We start from the raw sequence: 22,383 nt of genomic DNA, 5'->3' as shown, positions 1-22,383 counted from the left end.
GAACACTAAAACTATGTTCTCAGAACAGACTTTTTTTGTGATGCCCAGGGTTACAAATATTCATTAAAAAAAAAAAACAACAACTAGGAAGTAGAAGTCTGTATAAATCTGTATTCTGAGTAACACAAGACCACAATAACAATGTTTTTTCCCGTTAAGGAAACATCTCCACAGTCTTGAATTTACTTGCAACGTTTTCCTAACCTGGAAAAACAACATGAAGACTGGAAAGAGACCATTTTCTAAATCTAAATCATTGCACTTACGGGGTATAATTGTATTCTTTATTTATGCATTGGTTTTCCTTTTGAGGACAACTTGGTAATATCTGAACACCCCCTCTTTGATGTACAAAAAACTAACAATCAAAAAACAAAACTACCACAAAGCAAAGAAAGACAAAAACAACCTGTCTCTTGTTAGATCAGTCTAGATGCGGGTCCTCACCTGCCCATTACGCCACTGAAGTTGTAGTCTGGTGAGTGTTCACAGGGGGACTGGATGTCATTCTTTGACGACGCCTTGTCATCTAGGAGTGGTCCACTGCTGGCCTCGCTGTCCGCCTTCTGGCTTAGACTGTCAGAAAATGCATCATCCCTGTGCACACATGACAGAGAAGGACAGGTTAGGGCAGCTCACATCTTGAAAAATACATCTACATTATTGTGGTAATTTATTTATAAAAATCCAATTTCATGCAATAAATCCAAATGTGTGAATACATCCTCTAACTTTGCCCCTGACCTCACAAAACATGACAATATCTTTCCATTTTCATTAGTGTTGATATTGCCAAGGAAGCATTTCACCATCTGTTATCATCTTGGCATGACTACGAGTCCCTTGTTCTTGCAAAAACATACGGAGGTGGCAAATATCAGAGTGATTTCTTTCAGAAGAAAACATAATAGTGAAATTTACTTTTCATGCAAACACTGCAAAAAAAAAAAAAAAAAATTCCACAGCATAACACAAAATATACAGTGATTAGTTTACTTGGCTGTATCTAATTATGATTTTTCCATGTGGAAAACCATAGCAGAAATTGATATACTCAGCGTTTTATCAATATAATTTATCTTCTATATTGTGCGTGTGTGCGCAAATGACCTGCAGCAGTTTTGCTGTGAAGTTACATTAAACATAATTAATCAAGAAGGCAAGTGTAAAATTATAACTTAATACTCTGAAGGGCTTGTCCTTGGAATCATTACAATTCGTTATTTAATCATGATAAGGAATGAAAGGATCTCTAGATACGAAACATCAACAAATACACGCAATAATTAAGTTTGATTTCCTTTTTTTTTTTTTCTTCCACCGGCCTAATTAGCAGGAACACATAAACCTGTTTTAATTGCGTTGTCACATGCCAATGAATCGGTGCAGATTAGGCAAACTTGCAGCATGTATTTTAATTAGTGTATAATTACACAGTCTTTAACATGATAAATAGTGTATTTGTAAAGCACCAGACAGGCAGATTGCTTTGGATTAAATCTGCAGACCAATAGATAGATACACGCATTATAAAAAGTATAGGGGCAGCAGAAAACATACCCAAGATGTGCGTGATTTTAATGGCTGCAACAATCCTCTTGACAGATGTGTGACTCCCCCTGCAGCTCCTTTATATGTTGTTGATTCATGATAGTGCATGTGGCATAGGGCCAACTTCCCATTCCCTTTTACACAGATGTACAGTAATAAAGAGCCATAGCAGACAACAAACACACACTAACTTACATGTCCTGCACTACAATATACTGGTGAGGTATCAAGCCGTCAACTCCATTGTGCCGCCCTTCCCACCAGTCCTCGGAGGCCCTGTGATACAGCAGCAAGGAGGCCCCCTTCTTGAAGGACAATTCCCGGGGGGATCGACCGATATAATCAAACTTGGCGATCGCCTCAATCTGTTCCACCTCTGTAAAACAGGCAGGTATGCAAAGACATTAGCAAACACATTTCCTGTGGTTTATTTTGAATAAATATAAAAAATGGGAACTGTAAAGTGGATTTATTCTCGTCACTTCACTCTCTGCAGAGTCTTTAACCATGGTGAACTGTGCCCAGATTTATTTTTTCTACTGTGGAATAAAAATAAGGTCTTATTCATTATTCAGTTTTTATTTTCTTCTAGTGACTTCTAGTGAATTCGCCAATCTGCATTATGTCATTAAATAAAAGGCTGTTTTCAACACAATGAACACTTGGAGAGTCTCCATTTGGATGTACATTTCAATTAATTTTCTCTCTGTATATACGAGAGGTAGAAGCATAGCAGGTAGACGGCTAGGTTCAATCTCAGTTCAACAGCATGTGACCTTCTTGATAGAAGTGTCCCAAACAATTCCAGTAACACCAACAACCAAAAAAATGAAACAAAAAACATGTGGAGGACATAATGTCATTATTATCATTAATATATACAGTGCCCTGCTCACGGGAAGATTAATTAACAGTGTGGTTTTCAATTTCCCATCATTATTTGGGTAATGCTGTGAAGTGGTCCTTGAAGGTATGATGTTTCAATCCATTCTTCTCTAGTTGCATCTTTCAGTGAAATATTAATGAAAGATACAGATTCTGTGGATTCCCTGTGGATATAGAGATAACACACATCTACAAACTGATCCCTCCCACGCTTTGTCTCATATATCTGCTTATAGGCCATAGTGGACTCCTCTTACATGCAGCAGCATAAGGCAATTGGATATTCATTCCTGAAGGCACTTTGTTCCTTTAATGGCAGACTGAATCTCTTCCCCAAGGCAGAATATTGTATTTATTATTTCTTTTTATAGGAACATCAAAATTCAATGCGTTTTCTGCGATCAGCAAGTCCACACCTTATCATAAAATCCCAGGAGAAAAGAAAAACCCTCTTCTGTTGAAAGGTTATCTGGTGAATTAGCTGTGGTTAAACAGAAATAAAAGAAAGGGATAACCAAACAGAAAAGCCTTGAAGGCAGGATGGATGTTTTTTTACAATGGGGACTATGACAGCTTGAAGAGAAAGGTGCAAGACCAAAGTAGATGTTTTATTCCTTTCTGCAGGAGATATGAGAATACACATCACCAATATAAATTATTTTTTTTGCACCATGGTACTTGATGAATATTCATTCTCATCTGGGGATGTAATCATTGAGAGGCTATCTTGCTTGAATCAGAACAATGAACAGTGAAGTGTCTAGCATTGCCTATGAAATACTCATGCTTCAATGTTTTCAATTAATCAGCTGAGAGAGTCAATAGGTTAAGTAGATGTATAAAATAAAACTGCTCTATGCAGGACATTTTTTACTCAACCGCGAAGTGCAATCTGTTCTAATATGGCCTTCAGTGAGGGGTGAAATTGCCTAAATAAAGGGACACAAAATGCAACCATTTCCCTCCTCTCTTAACACATGTGCATAAAGGCTGTGAAATAAACCTGCAATTTAGCACCTCTTCCACTGTGCATGCTTTGCTTTATACTGCCATACAAAACATTCACTTTGAAATGCCATGGCTTCTTTCATGCATCCCCCAACAAAATAAACCGAGACAAGAAATAATCCACAGGGATATGTAAAGCAGGTAAGGTTCAAGGTTTAACTACATTACACCACTAGGTCTTTATTTCCGGTTAAATGCTGCTACCTCAATGGAGTTTAATCTTCCAGTTTGAAGGTACAGAGTTAATCATACTGGGTCTTATAGGGCTTGATAAATAAGACTATGTATAGAGTCACACACTTGAGGACTTCTGTAGGCACTTCTGATTGTACTGATATACTAGCGCTTAAGTTGCTGTTAGTATAGTGTGCATGTTCTCAAATCAACCAGTCAGTGCATTGAGAAGAAAATAAAAAAAACATACACAAAAAGGAAACAAGTTAATTCAGTGGGGGATTTTTCTTTGCTGATCCAGAACAAGAGAAAGTGTGAAATATCTGGCACAAAATGCAATAAAGATTCTGCCAGAAAAATATGCACAAATCTTGTCTCTGGCTTCACCATGGATTTATGTATTTGCAATTCCAAGCTGCCAAACTATATTTAAGTACATTCTACTTAACTTTCACAATTGCACAGTAAATATATCCATTAACTTGTAAATAATAGCTCCCTATATATATTTGAAGTTGTCCCTTATCTCACCAGCTTTTAATCTTTATATGCCTCATTGTGAATGCAGTGTGAGGGACCAACATTATTTTACACTATGGTTTAGATTTCCTCTTTAGGTGCTTTATCTAATGGAACCAAGGATTTATTGCTTGATTTATACAATTAAAACCACTGATGCTTGTTTTGCTGCTAATTTTTCACTGAGCTACATCAAATTGTTATTGGGAAACCAGGATACTACATCTTTGCCTGGAAAATCACTTGCACTTCTATGCCCAGTTTTAATATATACTGTTCATTGAATAAATTATATATTATAGAGTACATAACAATAAAGCGTTACTTGAATTAACGGGTAACAAATTGTCCCCTATCCGTATTAAATCCTCTGAACTCCAGACACTGATATCTGTAATGTTTACTACCCTTGTACGAACAACTTAGTTCATGTTTAAGGATAAACAGACTATCCCATTTCTGTGTGTGAACATCCTGTTGCAATAGAGAGCAATAAACCCTAGATGCAATAAATACGGAAAAAAGACTTAAGATTTGTATAGACTTCTCAAGTTGGTCACTTGTATGGCATGAAACACAAAGCACCACGGGACTCACCGTCATCACTGGTGTGCGGCTCGGTGCCATTGTCATGGTCAACTTCATCAATTGTCCCCGGCTCACTATGGGGACTGTCGCTACAGCAACGAGATGTGAAGGAGGAACATCAGACAGGAGCAGCAAGCACAATGACATGGAAATAACACAGCCAGGAGGAGAATAAATTACAAAGGGTTAAATATTTCGAACTAGCTTAATGTTTGGTGGTCAAATGTGGTCAAAATCACATTAAAAATACATGAGATCTAGGGGTATTTTGAACAGCAGGAAGTATGGAGTTTAATCACATTACAATTCTTGACATCTTACAAAATTACTGTCAACAACAAACTTGTCTTGGCTCACCAGTATTCTTCACCTCCAGTCATGCACTTCTCATACACTGGCCCATCCAGCTCCCTGTGGCTCGGGAAGATGGACTCATGGTGAATTATAATGGTCTTGATGACCTCGTTGACATGTGCCTGGCAGGCAACTGGGTCCTGCCCATCAGGAATGGGCATCAGAGTGGGGCCAAAACAGATGGCAAGGTTATAAGGATCCATCATGTTCTCATCACTGTACTGGGATAAGCTGTATTGGGGTAATCATACGGAAGTGCATTTTGAACAGTTGACCACTAGTGAAAATGTACACACAGAATAAAGAAACATTTGAACTGTAGGTGCATAATTTTTACAGGCTGCACATTTTACATTTGCATTGCTTTTTACAACAAAAAGTAGTTGGCTTTAAGTTAAATCTGTCAATGTACATTACTCAATGGAAGCAACTTGGGATGATAGATCACACTATATTTTTCATAACTCACTTTAAAGAATTATCTCACAGTGAAACTGTAGTAAAAAGCATTATTCATACATTTATGGAAAAGCCACCCACAGAAATGAGGAATACGAGCTAAGCACTAACAACACAATAAAAGTCTAATAATAATGGACAGGAATGAATAGTAATGAATACTATGATAGTATTCTATACATTGTTTCATATTTGTATTTCTTGTAAGCTGAAATTGGCCTTGCAGAATCATAGGCAAATTTGTCCCCAATACTCTTGTAGAAACAGGGATAGTTTCCCTAAATGTCCCCCCACTTTTGAAATGCAAGTTTTCCCTCTGGGCTGAATCAGTTATTACAATATTATACCTTAACAAGTCACTCACAGTATGAGTAGAATTTGACAATAAAAACGTAAACCCTTCTGTCACCTCTATGCACATAAGTAACAATAAAATTAAGTATCCTGTCAATGACCTGAAATGTTTAGTGAGGTTTTATAGTTCAAACTACTTCCTGCTTTGTTGTTATTTATTTTTTATTTTTTTTACAAATCAAGGCAGAATGTAAAATTGATATTCTCACAGTATACTCCTATTGGGGAATCTATGAGGTGGGAAATGGTTTGTTTTATAAGCTGAAAAGCATAAAAGATTTGGAAAACTTACTGATTAAGAAATGCAAACAGGTATCTCATGACAATGATGATGGTTCTAGAAAGAGTCACAATAATCTGCTGGATATGGTGTGCTCTTTCACCAGAGGTTTCAAGTTCTAAAAAAACACAAAGTAAAACATTAAATCCTTTGATTTATAGGAGGGTACGCAGAACGCCTGAGAAATCTCATAGCTTTAATCGATCCATTCATTTTAATATTAACGAGTACAATACCATTCCTAATAGACTGTTTCAATTAGGGTGGACTGTTACCAAAAATTTACAAAAATGGAGGAGAGATGTGTGATTTATCAGAGAACTGGCCAGTCGGGGAACACATAATGAGTAAAAGATTAAAAGAAATGGCAAGATTAAAGTTCCTCATTTGAAAAATTATTTATAGACATGCAGCCTTGTCTCTGTTGGAGAAATTGGGTAATTAAGTCTCAGTGACAGAGCTCTTTGGTTCAAGAACAGGCTCCTATAACTCGATCTCATAAGAAAGACTGATGTGCACCTCCTTCCCATCACAATTTAATTTGTATTAAATCAGAGGCAGAGGTCTCTAACTCCAAATAATTTCCTTATGTTATTCGATGCATCTCTAAAGCAACAGATTTCCAATATCTTATAATGAGCTCTGGGACATAATACATCACTGTGCGCTAGTGATTCCCCTGCAGTAAGCATATCCTGAAAACCGTTACCTGGGCCTACTCGCTGTAGTTACACTTCATAATTAAATCTCTAAGGAACACAAGGTTGTGTTACAGCACACCATCAGTTCCACTCTCATCATAAAACATAAGAAACACACACAAAAATAGACATACTAATATTTCACACTAATACAGATTTAGAAACAATCTTTGCATGAGAATAAATGTCAACTAATACGTGTTTTTCTTCTAATGCAAAATTAAGTGAATAAGGAAATTAAACCAACTACTAATTTAGCTTTTAACAGTAAATACTAATAATTAAAAAAATCATACTAGCCTGTTCCTTCCTCTTTTAAAACACATAAGTAAAGCTGGCTAGGGAGGCAATGTTTTTTTTTTTGTTGAGGCCAACACCAATTTCATAACCATAATTTAATAACCAGTTAAGGATTGGACAGTAGCTTAAATCTTAAAACCAGATTGCAAATTGGTTCTGGTTTGGAGTGGCCAGATCATATTCCTTTGTAAAGATGAGGAGAACTTACTAATTGTGGACATCAAATCCAGGAACCTTTCCTTCGGAAACAGTGGGTTTTCCAGTCCTCTGAAGTAAAGCTTTAAAACCCCAGCCACGGAATTGATATCATGCTCATTTTGATCATCAGTAAGTGGGTCCTCACCTGAGATTAAAAATAATAATTAAGATCCCCTTCTGCAATCTCTCCTTCTGTCTATGCTGAATTTATATTTGGATATTTGTCCATAACAAATTGAGAAAAGTATCGGTTAAATTGCACATCTAAATAATATCAAAAACCACATGCATCACCTACAAGATTATTAAAATAGTTTGATTACTAACTTTGCATATATTAACCAGTGGATGGCACTCTTTCTATGAAGCAGAAATTGCAAGCATTTATTCAAGTGTGGTAGGAGGTGCTGTGCAGCAAATAAAGGCACCTTCTACAGTACAGTAATAAGCACACTCAGGCATTCGTTAGGGAGACACACACAGACACACACATGGAAAATCAAATGCCCTGCAGAAACACTAGGGTTATACATATGTTGTTTTAAATTTAAGATGGCTGGAATGTGGGTTGCGGAAGGCACTTCAGTAAATAAGATGGTCTGGAAAATATAAAATGAGGCAAGAAAAGTAGAAACCTCCTGCACACTAACCTCTTTCAAATGAATTTTTAATATCATTGACTTCAACCTGAGATCCCGGAACTCTAAATATACCCTGCTGTTGAAGACCTGGAAAAAGAAAATATATTGACTCATGTCAAAGTGGACGCTCATCTTGATATAAAAGCATTTGGCACCTGAAAGCAAATTAGAAACTTGTACTTGTAGAAATGGAATGGGAAATTTAAAAAAATATATAAAAATCAGCTTGTCAAAACACATTGTCTTAGTTATGAGACCTTAAATCGCTTTCTACATTTGCACAGAAGCTGGGAATAAAACTGAGTTAAAACTAAAATCATGAAACACATAAATGTTGTTCATCAAAGGAGACAAGAACTACGGATGAAAGGACAATTAAAACAACTCCATATACAAAATGTACCATGCTCCAAGTATGCACTTAGTTCAACTGTCTACGTTTCTTCTTTTCCCCTTTCAGAGCTATGTGCCACTGCAGGCCTAGCAGGATAATTGAATTAATTAAAAGTGTATTGTAATTTATGAATACAATGACCCAGTAAGCATACAAAAAAATGCATAGTATAGACTTTATTCTAAATATCAGACGCACATGTAATACAAAATTGCATAAAAGCAGCTTTATGGACGACATAAGAATTGTGAATCACTGGTACGTTTTAAATGCTAAGCTAAAAAAATGATCAATAATCATTATCATTATCTTTAGACCATTCAAGGTGTTGCATACTTCCTGTGAATCACTTTTAGATTTTAGATTTAAAAGTTTGAGAAGAAAATGAAGTTCATTCGAGGTGTCGGTCTCTTAAAAAGCTTTAATAATAGGAGCTCAAGTAAGTTGGCGGCTTATAGGTTTGTAATGAGACTGTTTTCTTTAGTGTGAATCAGTTTTGATAAAGGCACCAGCCATGAATAAATTATAATAATGAACTGTCTGTCACCCTCAATAATAAAATCTCCTGACAGTTAGACCATGGAGATGTGTTTAAACGGGAGTCACGCACCAGGACTCAGAATCAGCAGCAAACCAAACAAAGGAACACAGAATATACACAGTTGGAAAACTATGTGAAGGAAAGAGTATCTTTAATACACTATAATGTGATCTCAAGCTGTTGAAGCGAATACACTATAAATCAGTTTACTAACCATCCCCCAGAGTACCTTAAGCTCGTTACAGCACATTTTACAATATATGTTGGCTACAGCACAATGAGGCCTCAAACAGTTATATTTTCAACACATAGTAAATACCTTTCATAACGTAGGTTTCTCAGAAGAGTTCAAATACATGTATTATTATTATTATTAATCTTTACAACTCTTAGCAGGTTGCTTTACTTACCATACAAATTGATGTATCGAACGCAACTCTCGACCACAAGTGGTATAGCTTGACCAGAGTCCTTTAAAAATAAAGAAATAAATACATAAATACATAAAATGGTAATTTGATAAATGTTGCTTACATTAAAAAATAAAAAGCAGAAGTTTGAATGCTAGGACTATAAAATAGCAAATAGATTTACAAGTATGGAAAGACACATATACATATTAAATATCTCAACGGCAATTTTAAATTTTCCGTTGTTCGGGCAATGTATGCGATTGTGTAATTAATATATACAAATATGCATCTGTCACAATATATATGCTAGCATTACATTCAAAAAGAGCCTTAGGACCTGAAAAATGAAAACCATGCACACATTTTATGCCCCTTTTCATATGAATTGCCTAGGGTTTGTGGTTTTTGTTTTTGTTTCTGTAAGAGGGCGTCAAACATTTTGCAAAGGAATTAGGAAACAAAGTTACTCAGTAGTACAATTGCAGAATCAAATGCATTATTGTTTATTAGTATGGTTGCATGTGGCACGGGAAAGGCAGTAAAGTGTGTTTAGTGTGTACATCTGAACCTTCGGCATTCAAGCACCGACACTTTGGTTTCCCACTTGTAAAGTACCTGGTTTCTGGTACGAGCATTCCGTCTTCCTCTGGTAAAGAAAGGAGCACAGCAGGAGAAGGGAAGAGGGGAAGCAAGAACCAAAACAGTTAAAGAAGCAAACAGAACATTCCCATCAGAGAGGCCAGGAAGCTAAATGCAATGGCAGCTCTATGTCTCAGGATGCAGGGACAGTTGCTCACAGTGGTCCAAAGCAGTGTAACAGTTACAGAGCTGTAATCAGAAATGCAGTTCCCACTTCATTACTTGGTGAATGCATTACTGGTAGAAAACAGACCCTATAACCTATATCTTCTGAGGCCATGAGCTTCTTTGAGTCATGAGCTGTGCATATTAGCGAGACTCAAACAGCACTAGAGGCTTTAGGTCACATTTAAGATGATTTGTATCAGTTTTTAAATTGTGCAATGTCAGTTAACTCTACATTTCATCAGATATAGCCGTGCTTACTGGCAGAGAATGACACAGGAAGAGACCCTGGTGTCCAACAGGCATGCGCTGGCCATTGGATACATATTCAGGTCTTTTTAAATGATGATTTCAGAAGGCATAATGCCTAAAACTTGAATGTCTATCGACTGTTTGACATTTGGTGCTGCAGGAGTGCTCTGTCTAGTCTGTCTGTTTACAGGGGCTGCAGGAAAAGGAAGATTAATTCCAAGTTTTCACCAGTCTTCTCTCTGAATACAAATTTGCTCGCTGTAACCAAGATTAACTGCATCCGAAGAGCCATAGAGAGGAAGTGAGAAGTAAAGGCAAGATTAATTGGAAAGGCGTAAGATGAGGAAGGGCTGTGAAAGCAAGTCCAAGCCACCAATCCATTTAGCATTCAGGGGCTCTCAAGCACACCACAGTGAGTACCTTGATGAAGGTTTCCATATTGCCGTTAAACAGTTTATGATTATACACTGAGCGAGGTCTAGGCTTCTTCATTTTCTGTGGCTTAGGGGGAAGGGTGGGAGGCCTGGGAAAATTATGGGGGGGGGGAAAAACACCAAATACAATGAAAAACGTCTACAATTACCAAGACTATGAACAATACACAATAAAACCCTACTCTGATGATGTGCTCTCTTTAATTCCTTCAAAATTAAGTTAATTGCAATATTCAGGTTGCACTTAAAAAAACGGTTGGATATTTAACAATTTAATTAGTTTTAAAAGCATTGTTATATTCCAGAGTATTGCATTTAATATGTTATTATCTCAAGAAAACCACTACAAAGAAAATATGATGGCTTTAATAACCATTGGCTATGTTCTCCATCTGTAGATCACTTGGAACTTAAAGACTAGACAACAACAACAACTTTCCTGCATCAAAACAGAAAAAAACAATGGTCTATGAAATGACAGAATTCAAGTGGCTACATATCTAACAAACATTGATAAAACATCTGTAAGAATGATAAAAACGCACAAAAATGAAATGTAACAAATAATGATCCTACATGAACACAAACAATACTATTTTTCTGTATAGACTTTATTAGTCCAGGAAATAACATGCATTATAAAATCGTATCATATGCTTAAGCCTAGTATTGTAAAGTATTAAATTGTATTTTATTGTATGCCCAAAATCTCTGTTAGAGATGGAAAGCTATCATTTAAATTTTGTATTTATGTTTGTTTGGTTGTTTTTAATTCTCTCAGGGGGAGGTGTACAATCTACACTGTTTTTAGCTTCTTAATGGGCCCAGAAGCATTTTAGATTAAACAATGTTTTGGTGACATTTTCATTCCTGCTATTCAGCTGTAAATGTGTCTGGGAAATTTACAAACATTTGGTGCTTTTGGCTCAAAAGACGGGGAGGTCTGGCAACTCAATTGTGTTGCTTTGCACTGTGTCACTTGCATACGAATGGGCAAACAATGCCTTATTGAGACCTTCTGCCTACTGTGACACATGAACCGTAGGTAAACATGTAGCTAAGTTCAAATGCCCACAAACAAAAGTCAGGGGAACCAGGGCTGAACTTTATATACCAAATTAAACATGCAATAGAAAATAGAAAACTCAGCTTCCCCTATTATTTAAAAAAAACTGTTCATGTAAACATAAGTCAAAAGCCACTTTACAAAAATGTAAAACACATCTCAAATATATCCAGATATGAATGTGTAAAATGAAGTACATTGCGACTGACCTCTGAATAACAACTGTAAACTGGATGACTATAGGTCTGATACAGTATGTTGTCTGCCCTGGTCTTATTAGTAAGGTGAGGGTTAAAGAGCATTAAATGCTCTTACTGTAGCACTTCAGTTACTGTCTAAATATGTCCTGAATGCTGGGACCTTGATTTGGTTTAGACTGCCATCACTGACACTGAGGAACTTGACAAAATGGAGGTGACATAGCACTTGGAGGCATGTTGAGGCAAGTCAACTGGAAATACATTGAAGCAAGAAATAACGGCAATTTTATCACACTAATTATTTATAGTAGCTTTAGCTGAACTGCATTTGAGGTTCAAATATAAAAGGAAAGATACCACATATTAGTATTCTGCCTACCATATATTATTTTTCACAACCTGTTACATAATTGCATTCCCTCTGTGAACTACAAGTTAATAATAACTATTTGGTTAATGTCAAAATGAAAATAGAGAAAACAAACATTTCATTTTTTTATTTATTTTTACCTTGTTGTGCCACATTCAGCTCTTTCACCTGAAATATAAAAAGCAAAGTAGAGAATTAACAAAACAGGGCTGTGCACAAATCCTATATCTGTCGAAATACTGAACAATTTAATAGGAGAACTTAACTTACTGCAATTAACTCAATGGAGTAATAGCAACACCAGTTGTTACAGAATGACATTCAGCAGTAGCCAGAGCAAACATAGCTTGTGCACAGCTGGAAGTAAGCATGTTCACAGTGGAAAGAAAGCGTCCAGAGAAATGGGAGAAATTAATTCCATGCAATGTCCGTCACAACTTGCGGAGCCTTTTGTACATGGCCTGTTGTTATGAATGAGGCCAACATGTCACCTAGTGCATGTTCAAGGGGAATAAGGCTAGTGAAACTCTTGAGTCAGTTGTCAATAGGCAGAATCTCCCTGAATGTATTAGGAGAAGAAATTGGTTTCTCCTCACTATATTCAGTGCTGAATCATCATTCAGCTGCACCAGGTGCTAAAGCATGTTTTATCTAATCTCTAACACATCTGTTTAAGGAAATACTTCTAGCTTTTAATAGTCAATACGTTTTCATGTTTCATGTTTTCTATACACGTATCAGAAAAGTCACATTCTTTCCTGGCTGCAATCATCTGATACTAAATGTATACAATAAAGATGTTACAGGTAAGCAAGCCATACCTCAACTGTACTTGTAATTTTAATCTTGTACAGCACTTAAATAAAAATGAGTGAGGTTGGTTGCCTTGTTCAATACATCACTTTGACATTGAAATGTAGAGGTTTGCAGTCCCTAATGCATGCCAGAGAAGAAACAACACGGCAGGTCTGCCCAATGTTTCATTGATGGATGACTAAGCTTGTCTCCTGTTCACAGCACCCAAAAAAAACCTTCCACATTCACAGTAACACTGAAATTAAATGAATGATGTGAACAGTAAACTCAGCTGGAATATATAATGCATCTACCTTATGATCTACTTGAAATGCTAAGAGCTCAATTCTTATCTCCATATTAATTCATTATTTATAAATATATAGTTCCTACGGAATAAGCAGAACATACTCTCTAGGTTTGATGACATAATAGTAAATATAATCTGCTTCTTCCATAATGACGTTTGCAGAATGGAAATGTATATTAATACAAAGGGATCTTATTTATTAGTCAGAAACATGCTTCCATTTTAATTTCAACTTCACTGAGTAACTAAACAATAAAAGCACAATCCCCGCCTACAGCATCCTCATTTGTGGGATGAAAATGTTTTTAAGCATGGTTTTAATGATCTTGTTTTTTTTTTGTATTGTTTTTTATAGTTGTGTGAAAATACATTTCCAGTGCAGTTCAGACCAAGGAGCTGTGAAGGTCATCATTATTCTTCTTTTAATTCAAAGGGAACAAGGCCATTTAAACAGATAACAAAAGTTGCAAAAGTAGTAAAATTAAAATTAGTTTCAGAGCAGTAGGTCCTGTCTTTGAAATGAAACTGAGATATGACCAGAAGCTATTGGATGACAGTCAAGAAGCTATGAAACTGGTTATGTTGTAGTTTCCCTTGCTTTTAAGCATGCCCCCACTCTATGGGATGGTATTATCCAACTGAAATCTTATCTCAAACACCTCACCCTGCCTTTCCAAGCGACAGCCTATATACAAAATGATAAAGGAGAGATGTCTAAAACATTTGAACAGTTGATCAAGTGGGACAATAATTGACCATATAGGTTTGTGTCTTGCTTAGCAGGACTTTTGCATCTATGTAGCTGGACCCAGCTGGCCTAGGGCTCGGTTATTATCCATTAAATTAATACCTGTTAAATGAACAGCTGCTTAGTAGCGTGCTTGGTGACTCTTTGTGATTGATTGGGCGTAGCTGAGCCCTGTGAGATACCGTACTTAAAATGGATCATAATTAGGTAGGGGATGGTGATGTTTTTACTGATGACACCAGAACATAAGTTTCAGGACCTTATCTTGGAAAAAATGTGCCCTGAAAACAGCACTCCTACATATATTTTAAGGTATATCTCCCATGGTCCTTTTCATTAGATCACACAGCATCTCTCCATAGATCCATAGATCTTTCATTGATCTATAACACATACTGAAGCACTGGAAAAATGCCATAGTACCATTTGTTCTCTTTCAATTTTATCATTAGATAGCATGAAGCCTGCTCTAAATACATTACAATATGTTTATATGTATTTGAATCCCAGAGTATAAAGACGTTCTGACATGCCGGACTTCCTATGATGTACTATAAGCTGTGACTCATGAGTATATGATACATATATAATATGCCTTACCTTCTCCAAGTGTTTGCTTTAGGACATCGTGTTTGGCTTGGAGTTTAGTAATGAGATTACTCCCATTCAGATATTCTTTGAATTTCTGCAAACAGACATGAACCCATTAATGAGCAATAATGGCAAATCTGCTGTGACACAGAAAAAAGGCATCTAAAAGAAATCCCAGCATTACATTGTGAAAGTGTACACATCCTCACTTTGAACAATAACACTTTTAATAATCAGCACTGCAATGCACAGAAGAATTATTTAAAAACAACACACATTTTCATATATCATTCCTTATTCAATTCAATAGGGCTAGGAATGTCTTTGATCTGCTTTTTTTTATTTTATTTTAGAAACCTCAAGGTCAAGTAGCTTTAATGAATTCTACTTTTAGATTTCCAGCCTAACAACCTCATGTCTCTGGGAGGGTAAGCATGGCAAGTGGTGATTAGATGCCTCATTTGTACAGTAACTGTACTCACAGTGAAATAGAAGACCTCCGTTTCCTGTTGGTTCGCCCTCCTCTTGGCAATGTTAATTTTGCTCATGTAAGTCTCGGAAGCTGCTGACTTGATGGACTCAGTGGATCTGCTGTGCTGGAAGGCATCGGACACATCGAAATCTTCAACGGTTAACATATCCTGTAAGGTCTGCATTGTTGCATCCAGAGTTTTTCTGACCTGTCAGGTAAAACAACACAAGACTCTATACATGAAACTGGCCATTCTGTGATACATTGTCATGAAAATATTGCTGTTGGGCACATGTGATATGCATTAGTTAGTGGACTGTTTACTTCTGTCCTCACATATTGAGAAGAAAATGTATCATATTATCAAAAAGGATCCACACCTTAGAACTCTATATGAAGATTAAGAAACATGACAAAGAAATATTTTATGGAGCAATATAGAGAGGTTGCAAGTAAGACTGCAGACATGAAATGACTTACAAACCAATAAGTGACCTTTAAATAGACCAGACTGACTTTAGCTGAGCTATTTTGCCCAAAAATTGTATCATCTTCTTGGTGTAATGCAAGATGACCTTAGGTCAAACATTAGTCAAGCTAAAACAGCTGAAAAGGGAAGCAGTCTGACAGCCATAAAGGTTGTATGTAAAATGGCTTCAGGCTGCTTCTGCCTGGTAAAAAGAGTAATGTAGCACGTTACTGAAGTGATGCAGATCATTAATTATTTGTCAGTTATGAGAGACAAGGTGCTGTAGGTGAGACACAGAAGTTTATATATGAGAATAATTCCACTGGAGCAGTGAGTTTCTATTTACAACTTACACAAGGTCCAAGTGCAAGATGAAATTTAACTAAATTTACTTTTGCATTTTTTAACAATGTATATATTTGCACCTTTGGGGCATGCTTTAGTACCACAGCACAGCAGCAAGATCACAACTTTGCACATTTTCTGACAGATGTTAATTCAAGTCCTTGGTACCACTTTTCCTGCTAACATAAGTAATGTGTTATCAATTCCACAAAACAAACAATACTACATTGTCATCCATGGTTTTCTAGAAGGTACCTCTTCATTCTCTATCTTGAGAGTTGCCAGTCTGGATTGCAGCTGATGGTATCTCATCAGGAGTTCAGTCTGAACAGGTTGCTGGGCACTGACTTGGCACACCTGGTATGAAAAAAAAAAATTGTATTGTACTGAATTGTACATTTCAGGACAATGTGGGCTATACTGTATGGGGAAAAAGACCTTCTCAAACACTGAAGGACTCCATGAATTCACCTCATCTCCCATGTGGGGCTGGTACTCGAACCTCATCGGGGGGCAGAAGACCTGGTTGTGCATGTCCATAATCTTGTGTTTGTCACTGCGTGCATCCAGGTTGTCCACAGCATTCTCAATGATGTCCAAGCCCTCGTGCCGAGATGTTTCCAGGTTGTATTCAGCAGAGAGGTAAGTCCTGAAAGTACGAGCCAAGCTTGCGTGGTAACCCAGGTCACAGCACTACAGAAAGAAATTAATACATTTTGAGTATGTAAAGGCACATAAACCTTGAAGACTTGACATTATTTCATGCAAGAAAACTGTTAACTACCAGTGCTAACAGTGTACAAAGTTGTCAGTTATTCTACAGAGAACTTGCACACAAAATGTATGTTGTAAATACTGCAGTTTCCTTTCAGCTTTCCCATCTTCCAGTTCCAGTCTTTAAATTATTATTATTATATTGATTAGCAGACACCCTTGTCCAGGGCAACTTACAGTTTACACAAATTGTAAAAAGTACAAGTTATAACATCTAAACAATGTATTGCTTGGACAAGAGCATATCACATGAAACATTTACCCTAGTGAAGTGGTCTTTACAATGAACTCTACAGTGGTTCAGATATGCTATTTTCCCTGAGGAAGCAATAATTGTTGTTATCCTAGTTACATAATGCCAGAGTCCCAGTATCAACCCAGACTTACTAAATGAAAACAGCAGGCAAGCTCAAATCAATGAAATAATTGAATCTTTATGTCAAAAATTATACTAAAACAAAATTGACAGAACTGAGATTGATAAAAACAAACTAAGGTAAGCTCTCTAAAGTGCAGGTATGTGCAGTATATCAATATAGCAGCTTGATCTTTCCTCAACAGAAAATATTTTATACCAAGGTTGTGCAATAAATATCAGTAACAAGAGATCCTTGAGAGCTACAACTTGCAGCGATCGGACACAAAGGCAGTGACGTAATAAGGTATGCCTCATTTTACCTCAGGTGTTTCATATTTATTAAAGAAGTAAAGCAACAGATTTAGCACAATAGTTACACTTTTTTTTACTGCATCATTAAATAATCCACACCCTTTTTACAAAATGGCTGATAGGCTACTCCACAATTTGTACTCTGTAAGGAGCAGATCTCCAGATTAAAACCATGCTCTCAACAGTCTTTTCATTTTTTGTACGTAACTAACAAAATGCACAACCAATGTTGTAAAACAGTACACACTGGACTTAAAAACACTTTCAAAACTGCAGTACGGCAAGGTATCAAATGACTCCTTGATGTTTATTCCAGAAAATAGACACCACAATAAAAGACCCAATAAAATGAAAATGACCAATTACATTCATCCTGTGTAGGCCCAATTTCAGCTTGAAACCATTTATTTTCACTTTAACATGTTTTACAGTGTTTATGAGCACTCACCAGTACCGTCTAGAAATCTTATACTACTAAGTAAAAGTTTAGAGGTAATGTGAATAACTTAATTTTGTTGTTATACACCCAGCTTACAAGAACTGCCATTAACATTTCTTTCAGATCTAACATATACTGAAAATTTACCACAGCATTAGCATATTATCAAGATATGAAGCCACTGGCATACACACATTACCTCCCTTTGGCATTATGCATACCATTACTGTTGGCAATTCTAATGTAGACCTATAAATAACTTACAGTAGTAGAAAGCCATCAACATTTATGAAACACAAGGTTGCTGGGACTGAACAAGAACTGCAAACTGCATCTGAATATAAAACCAATTCCAATGTATAACCATTTAATTTTCATTTCAGGTGTACAGATGTAATTGCCGATTTCAGCAATGACTTAACCATCAGACCTCTTTAAAGAATTGAATGAAACTCCAGGAGCACACACAAATGCATTTCTCATTTAACTTGGCCTCCAGAGGTTGGTGATTTGGGTCTGCCATTTTTCCTCAGACCTGCTTCTGTCTTTAATCCTCAACATCCCCTTAAATCTCTCAAAGATACAACCCACACGTCTAGAGCATCTCAGAGACTCCACAGCACAGACAAACTCCACAGTAAGTGTTATGCAAGAGTTAAAAAGGGAGTGGTATTATGAAACGCAGCATTGCAATTATCAAAGGAAGCCCTGTATCTATTAACCTTTAGCATTACCCATTAGTCTGTATGAGTGAAGCCTACCAATTTAGATAGATTTTTTTTTTGTCTCTTATACATTTTATTCCCTCTCTGTTTTTCTGTCATGTTTGGTTTGTAAATGTGGCATTTAATAAATGATTAAAATCAGAATGCTGATGCACTAGCTTTGCACGCAATATAGTGTATAATTAGCAGTGACAGACAGGGGTGTAGGATTCTGCTTCCCTTTTTTTTTTTTTCTCCAGGACATTTCCCTAAGGGTTTTACTTATCACCATCGATGTTAAAACATGTGCAGCTTTATGACAGGGGAAAACCGAAGAAGGGAACACCGCATTAAGAAAAAGAAATAGAACCTCAGATTCCTGATGTTCTCTACGCATATGTTTGGTTTACTCAAAGGCTTGTTTATTCTAGATATCGTGTAAACAATACAGGCAGGAAACAATAAAGGACACTATGGGAAGTGGGCATGTTGATGCAAGACTGTCAAAGGAAAAAGGAAAAGTATTTTCTTTCAATTACCTAGAACAATTGAACTTCTGTGCTCATAATTTACTACCATAACAGGTTTAAAGTTGAATTACTGGTTAGTTAGGTGTAACAAACTAAAAGCAAAACTATTATACCTCTTTGTTAAGTTTTGCATATATATTTAAAAATAGAACAGTTAATAAATGGATATATAAACATCACTCACATCTATCATATCGGAGACATCGTGGATGTAGTATTTCGCCACGACTGCATTGGTGGCGGCCAAGTTCAGCAGGTAGTCATTCCTAGCCTTTGTGCATTTCAGCTTGTTTTCAGAATACTTGGCTTGTCTCTGGAAAAAAATAATTTATGACATTGTTTACGACTGAAATCTGGCATCACAGGTTAATTATCTTTTTGGATTGTTTCTGCCTACTCACGGTGCACTGAAGATGTGTACAATGCAAGACTATGTAATTAGAGATGAGGCAATTGTGAAGATGATAATTAATAAGTATAAAAAACAAACTGATTTACAATTCTCCACATTACAAGGCATTTTGATCATTTGAGCTGGAGAAGAAATCTGCTTCAAGACATGAGTAACAAATCAAAACAAACCATAATTCATGTTGAACAAGACATTGCAGGAACACATAGTGCATAGCATAGTACATACAATGTTTGTGATTATTACCATAAGTTGGTATAATGTGAATAGAGAGTATTGATATATATATATATATATATATATATATATATATATATATATATATATATATATATATATATATATATATATATATATATAAAATAATGTTTTTTTATACCAAACGTCAGTAAAAAATAGCAGCAGCTGGTATAACATTTACACAAGGGATGTCTAAACCTGGTCCTGGAGGGCCACTCCACTTCAGGTTTAACTTCTCATATGACATTAGTAACTACGTCTGGGGTTTAATTGGTTCAAGATACAGAGGAAAGAACTAGACTAGATTTACTGGGCCAAAGTTTATATACACAGGATTATAGGTTTGTTTTAGGTATGTTTTTATTGCTGCCATTACCACCTGAATGTATTGCAGTGCAACACAACTAATGGTTGTTTGTACTGATCTATCGTCTCCAAAGCAAAAATTACACTGATTTTATTAGGGCATTTACAGCACAGAGGAATCATGTAAAATGCGTAGGACATCTACTTTTGGGGATAATCCCAGGATAATGACAGCTAAGTGGCTCATGTATGTAGGCAAGTGCCAGAGTGCTTTCAAATGATCTCACAAGGCACCACTGTGCCTTAGCAGAGATGTGTAGTTTGAACAAATCTGACCCTATGTAATTTTGAAATGTAGAATTATTATAAAAGCCCATTATACAGCAGTGCTTAAAAAAATACTGGCTCAGAAGGAAGATTAGAAATGTGATACATCAAATGATGTAAGTGGTATTAGTCTGTAAAGCATAGTATATATACATATATTAAATTCACTTCATTGTTACAAGCAACCAAACAAGCAAGATGAACTGAATGGCCTCCTCTCGTTTGTAACCATTCTTAGGATCTCGCGTATGGCATTACCAGATATTGATTAATTCCCTTCAGAGAGAATGTGGGCATCTTAGCCTTGCTTAACATTAAAAATAACATACATTATATATATTATGTCTAGAGTAGGACTAGTGTAGAGTAATTTCCTACATCTGCTTTTGAATTGAAGTAAAATGCCAAATTCATTTCAGAATCTATCAAACCGGTACGTTAAAGTTCAAGGGTATATCACTGCATCTTGTCTCAGATAAATAAAATATGCCCCATCTGCTGCTTAGGCTCAGCTGGAAAATATTTCATTTCTTATTAAAAACAATATGCACTGAAAGCAGAGTCAGCTGCTCTTGCCCACACCAACATCATAAATAATTTACATTAATCGATCACTATTTTACTATTGACAAAACACACTTAGCAGAACATTAAAAGATAATCACCGCAACTGACCCTCAAAACAAAAAAAACATAAAAATATTATAGGTTTTCAATTTAGGTTTTATACTGGCAAAAGTGAATAATAATGACTGAATATTAAATGAGTAACTGCACAATAGGACAGCAATAGAGACATCTCTGTAACTACCCTTTTATGGGTGTGGGAAGTAATAATAATAATACTTAGAGATTTACACCACAAGTTAACATATCAGAGTTTTAGCAGATATCTGTAATGTGCAAAAACACTAATGTATACCCAGGCATATAAAGGCATATATTGAAATATGGATCAATTTTCTCCAGTAAAAGACTGAAATATATATAAAGAAAAAATATATACTTTTTCCAACCAGTCATATTTTGACTACTATAAAAATAACTTACACTTTAAGATTATATTTATGAATAAACTCTTTAAAAGGTTCTATATGCACTTTGTATTGCTCTTATATTTTGTAAGTCACCCTGAATAAGGGCGCCTGCTAACAAATAAATAAATAAATAAATAAATTCCAATTAAACTAACGGCAGTACAGTTCACTCAAACACATTTAGTGTCAGTTCACATTCAGAGTTTGTCGTTTATGCTAATACATCCTGTAGCTCACACAATCAGGTCTTACAGTGCTGAAGTGAAATACAGAATATGCATTGTTACAGTGAATCTATAAATACTTTCCCATGGTGGTTTTATTCTAGGGTGCTCTGTATTTGCATTTGACAAAGTTAAAACCCAGGTAAGTGGGAACACTATTGACATACTAACTAATCATATTGATGTTCAATAGCAGGGTTTATGTACAGGCTATATCAACAATATTCACAAGGATCATCTTTAAAAAAGGAGAGATAAAGTTTCAGATTTCAATTTAAAATTATTGGAAAAAAAACAAGTAGCACTTAGGGATTGTTAAGTTTTGTGTTGTTGTTTTAAATTTTTTATCAGCATTACTGAATTGTTTAAAAAAAACAAAAACAAAAAAAAAAAACAACTCCAATCGTGAAATATTTCTTTCTTGAGCACCATGTAATGTTTTATTGCAGCCATCAAACTTTACTGAATGGGCCCTTGAAGCATCACAAGGACCATTACACCACA

At 35.9% G+C, this 22,383-nt stretch overlaps 1 protein-coding gene across 2 annotated transcripts in view; it reads right to left on the bottom strand.

Moving 5' to 3' along the window:
- srgap3 (SLIT-ROBO Rho GTPase activating protein 3) overlaps positions 1-22,383 on the bottom strand; it is an 81,050-nt gene that overhangs the window by 4,628 nt on the left and 54,039 nt on the right. Inside the window, exons 6-20 of one of the 2 annotated variants that reach the window (XM_066698088.1) lie at positions 19,518-19,646; positions 16,688-16,909; positions 16,472-16,573; positions 15,413-15,610; positions 14,940-15,024; positions 12,627-12,654; positions 10,837-10,939; positions 9,358-9,418; positions 8,022-8,099; positions 7,382-7,516; positions 6,185-6,290; positions 5,083-5,310; positions 4,735-4,814; positions 1,747-1,927; positions 448-597 (exon numbers count right to left, since the gene is read on the bottom strand). In XM_066698088.1, the coding sequence (XP_066554185.1) occupies positions 448-597; positions 1,747-1,927; positions 4,735-4,814; positions 5,083-5,310; positions 6,185-6,290; positions 7,382-7,516; positions 8,022-8,099; positions 9,358-9,418; positions 10,837-10,939; positions 12,627-12,654; positions 14,940-15,024; positions 15,413-15,610; positions 16,472-16,573; positions 16,688-16,909; positions 19,518-19,646 (1,886 nt within the window). Of the gene's footprint in view, positions 1-447; positions 598-1,746; positions 1,928-4,734; positions 4,815-5,082; positions 5,311-6,184; positions 6,291-7,381; positions 7,517-8,021; positions 8,100-9,357; positions 9,419-9,975; positions 10,007-10,836; positions 10,940-12,626; positions 12,655-14,939; positions 15,025-15,412; positions 15,611-16,471; positions 16,574-16,687; positions 16,910-19,517; positions 19,647-22,383 lie in introns of both variants that reach the window. The other variant, XM_066698089.1, reaches the window with a different exon arrangement.

The sequence above is a fragment of the Amia ocellicauda genome, chromosome 3 (genome assembly GCF_036373705.1).
Source record: "Amia ocellicauda isolate fAmiCal2 chromosome 3, fAmiCal2.hap1, whole genome shotgun sequence".
Lineage (NCBI taxonomy): Eukaryota > Metazoa > Chordata > Actinopteri > Amiiformes > Amiidae > Amia > Amia ocellicauda.
This window is presented reverse-complemented; position numbering and strand designations above follow the sequence as displayed.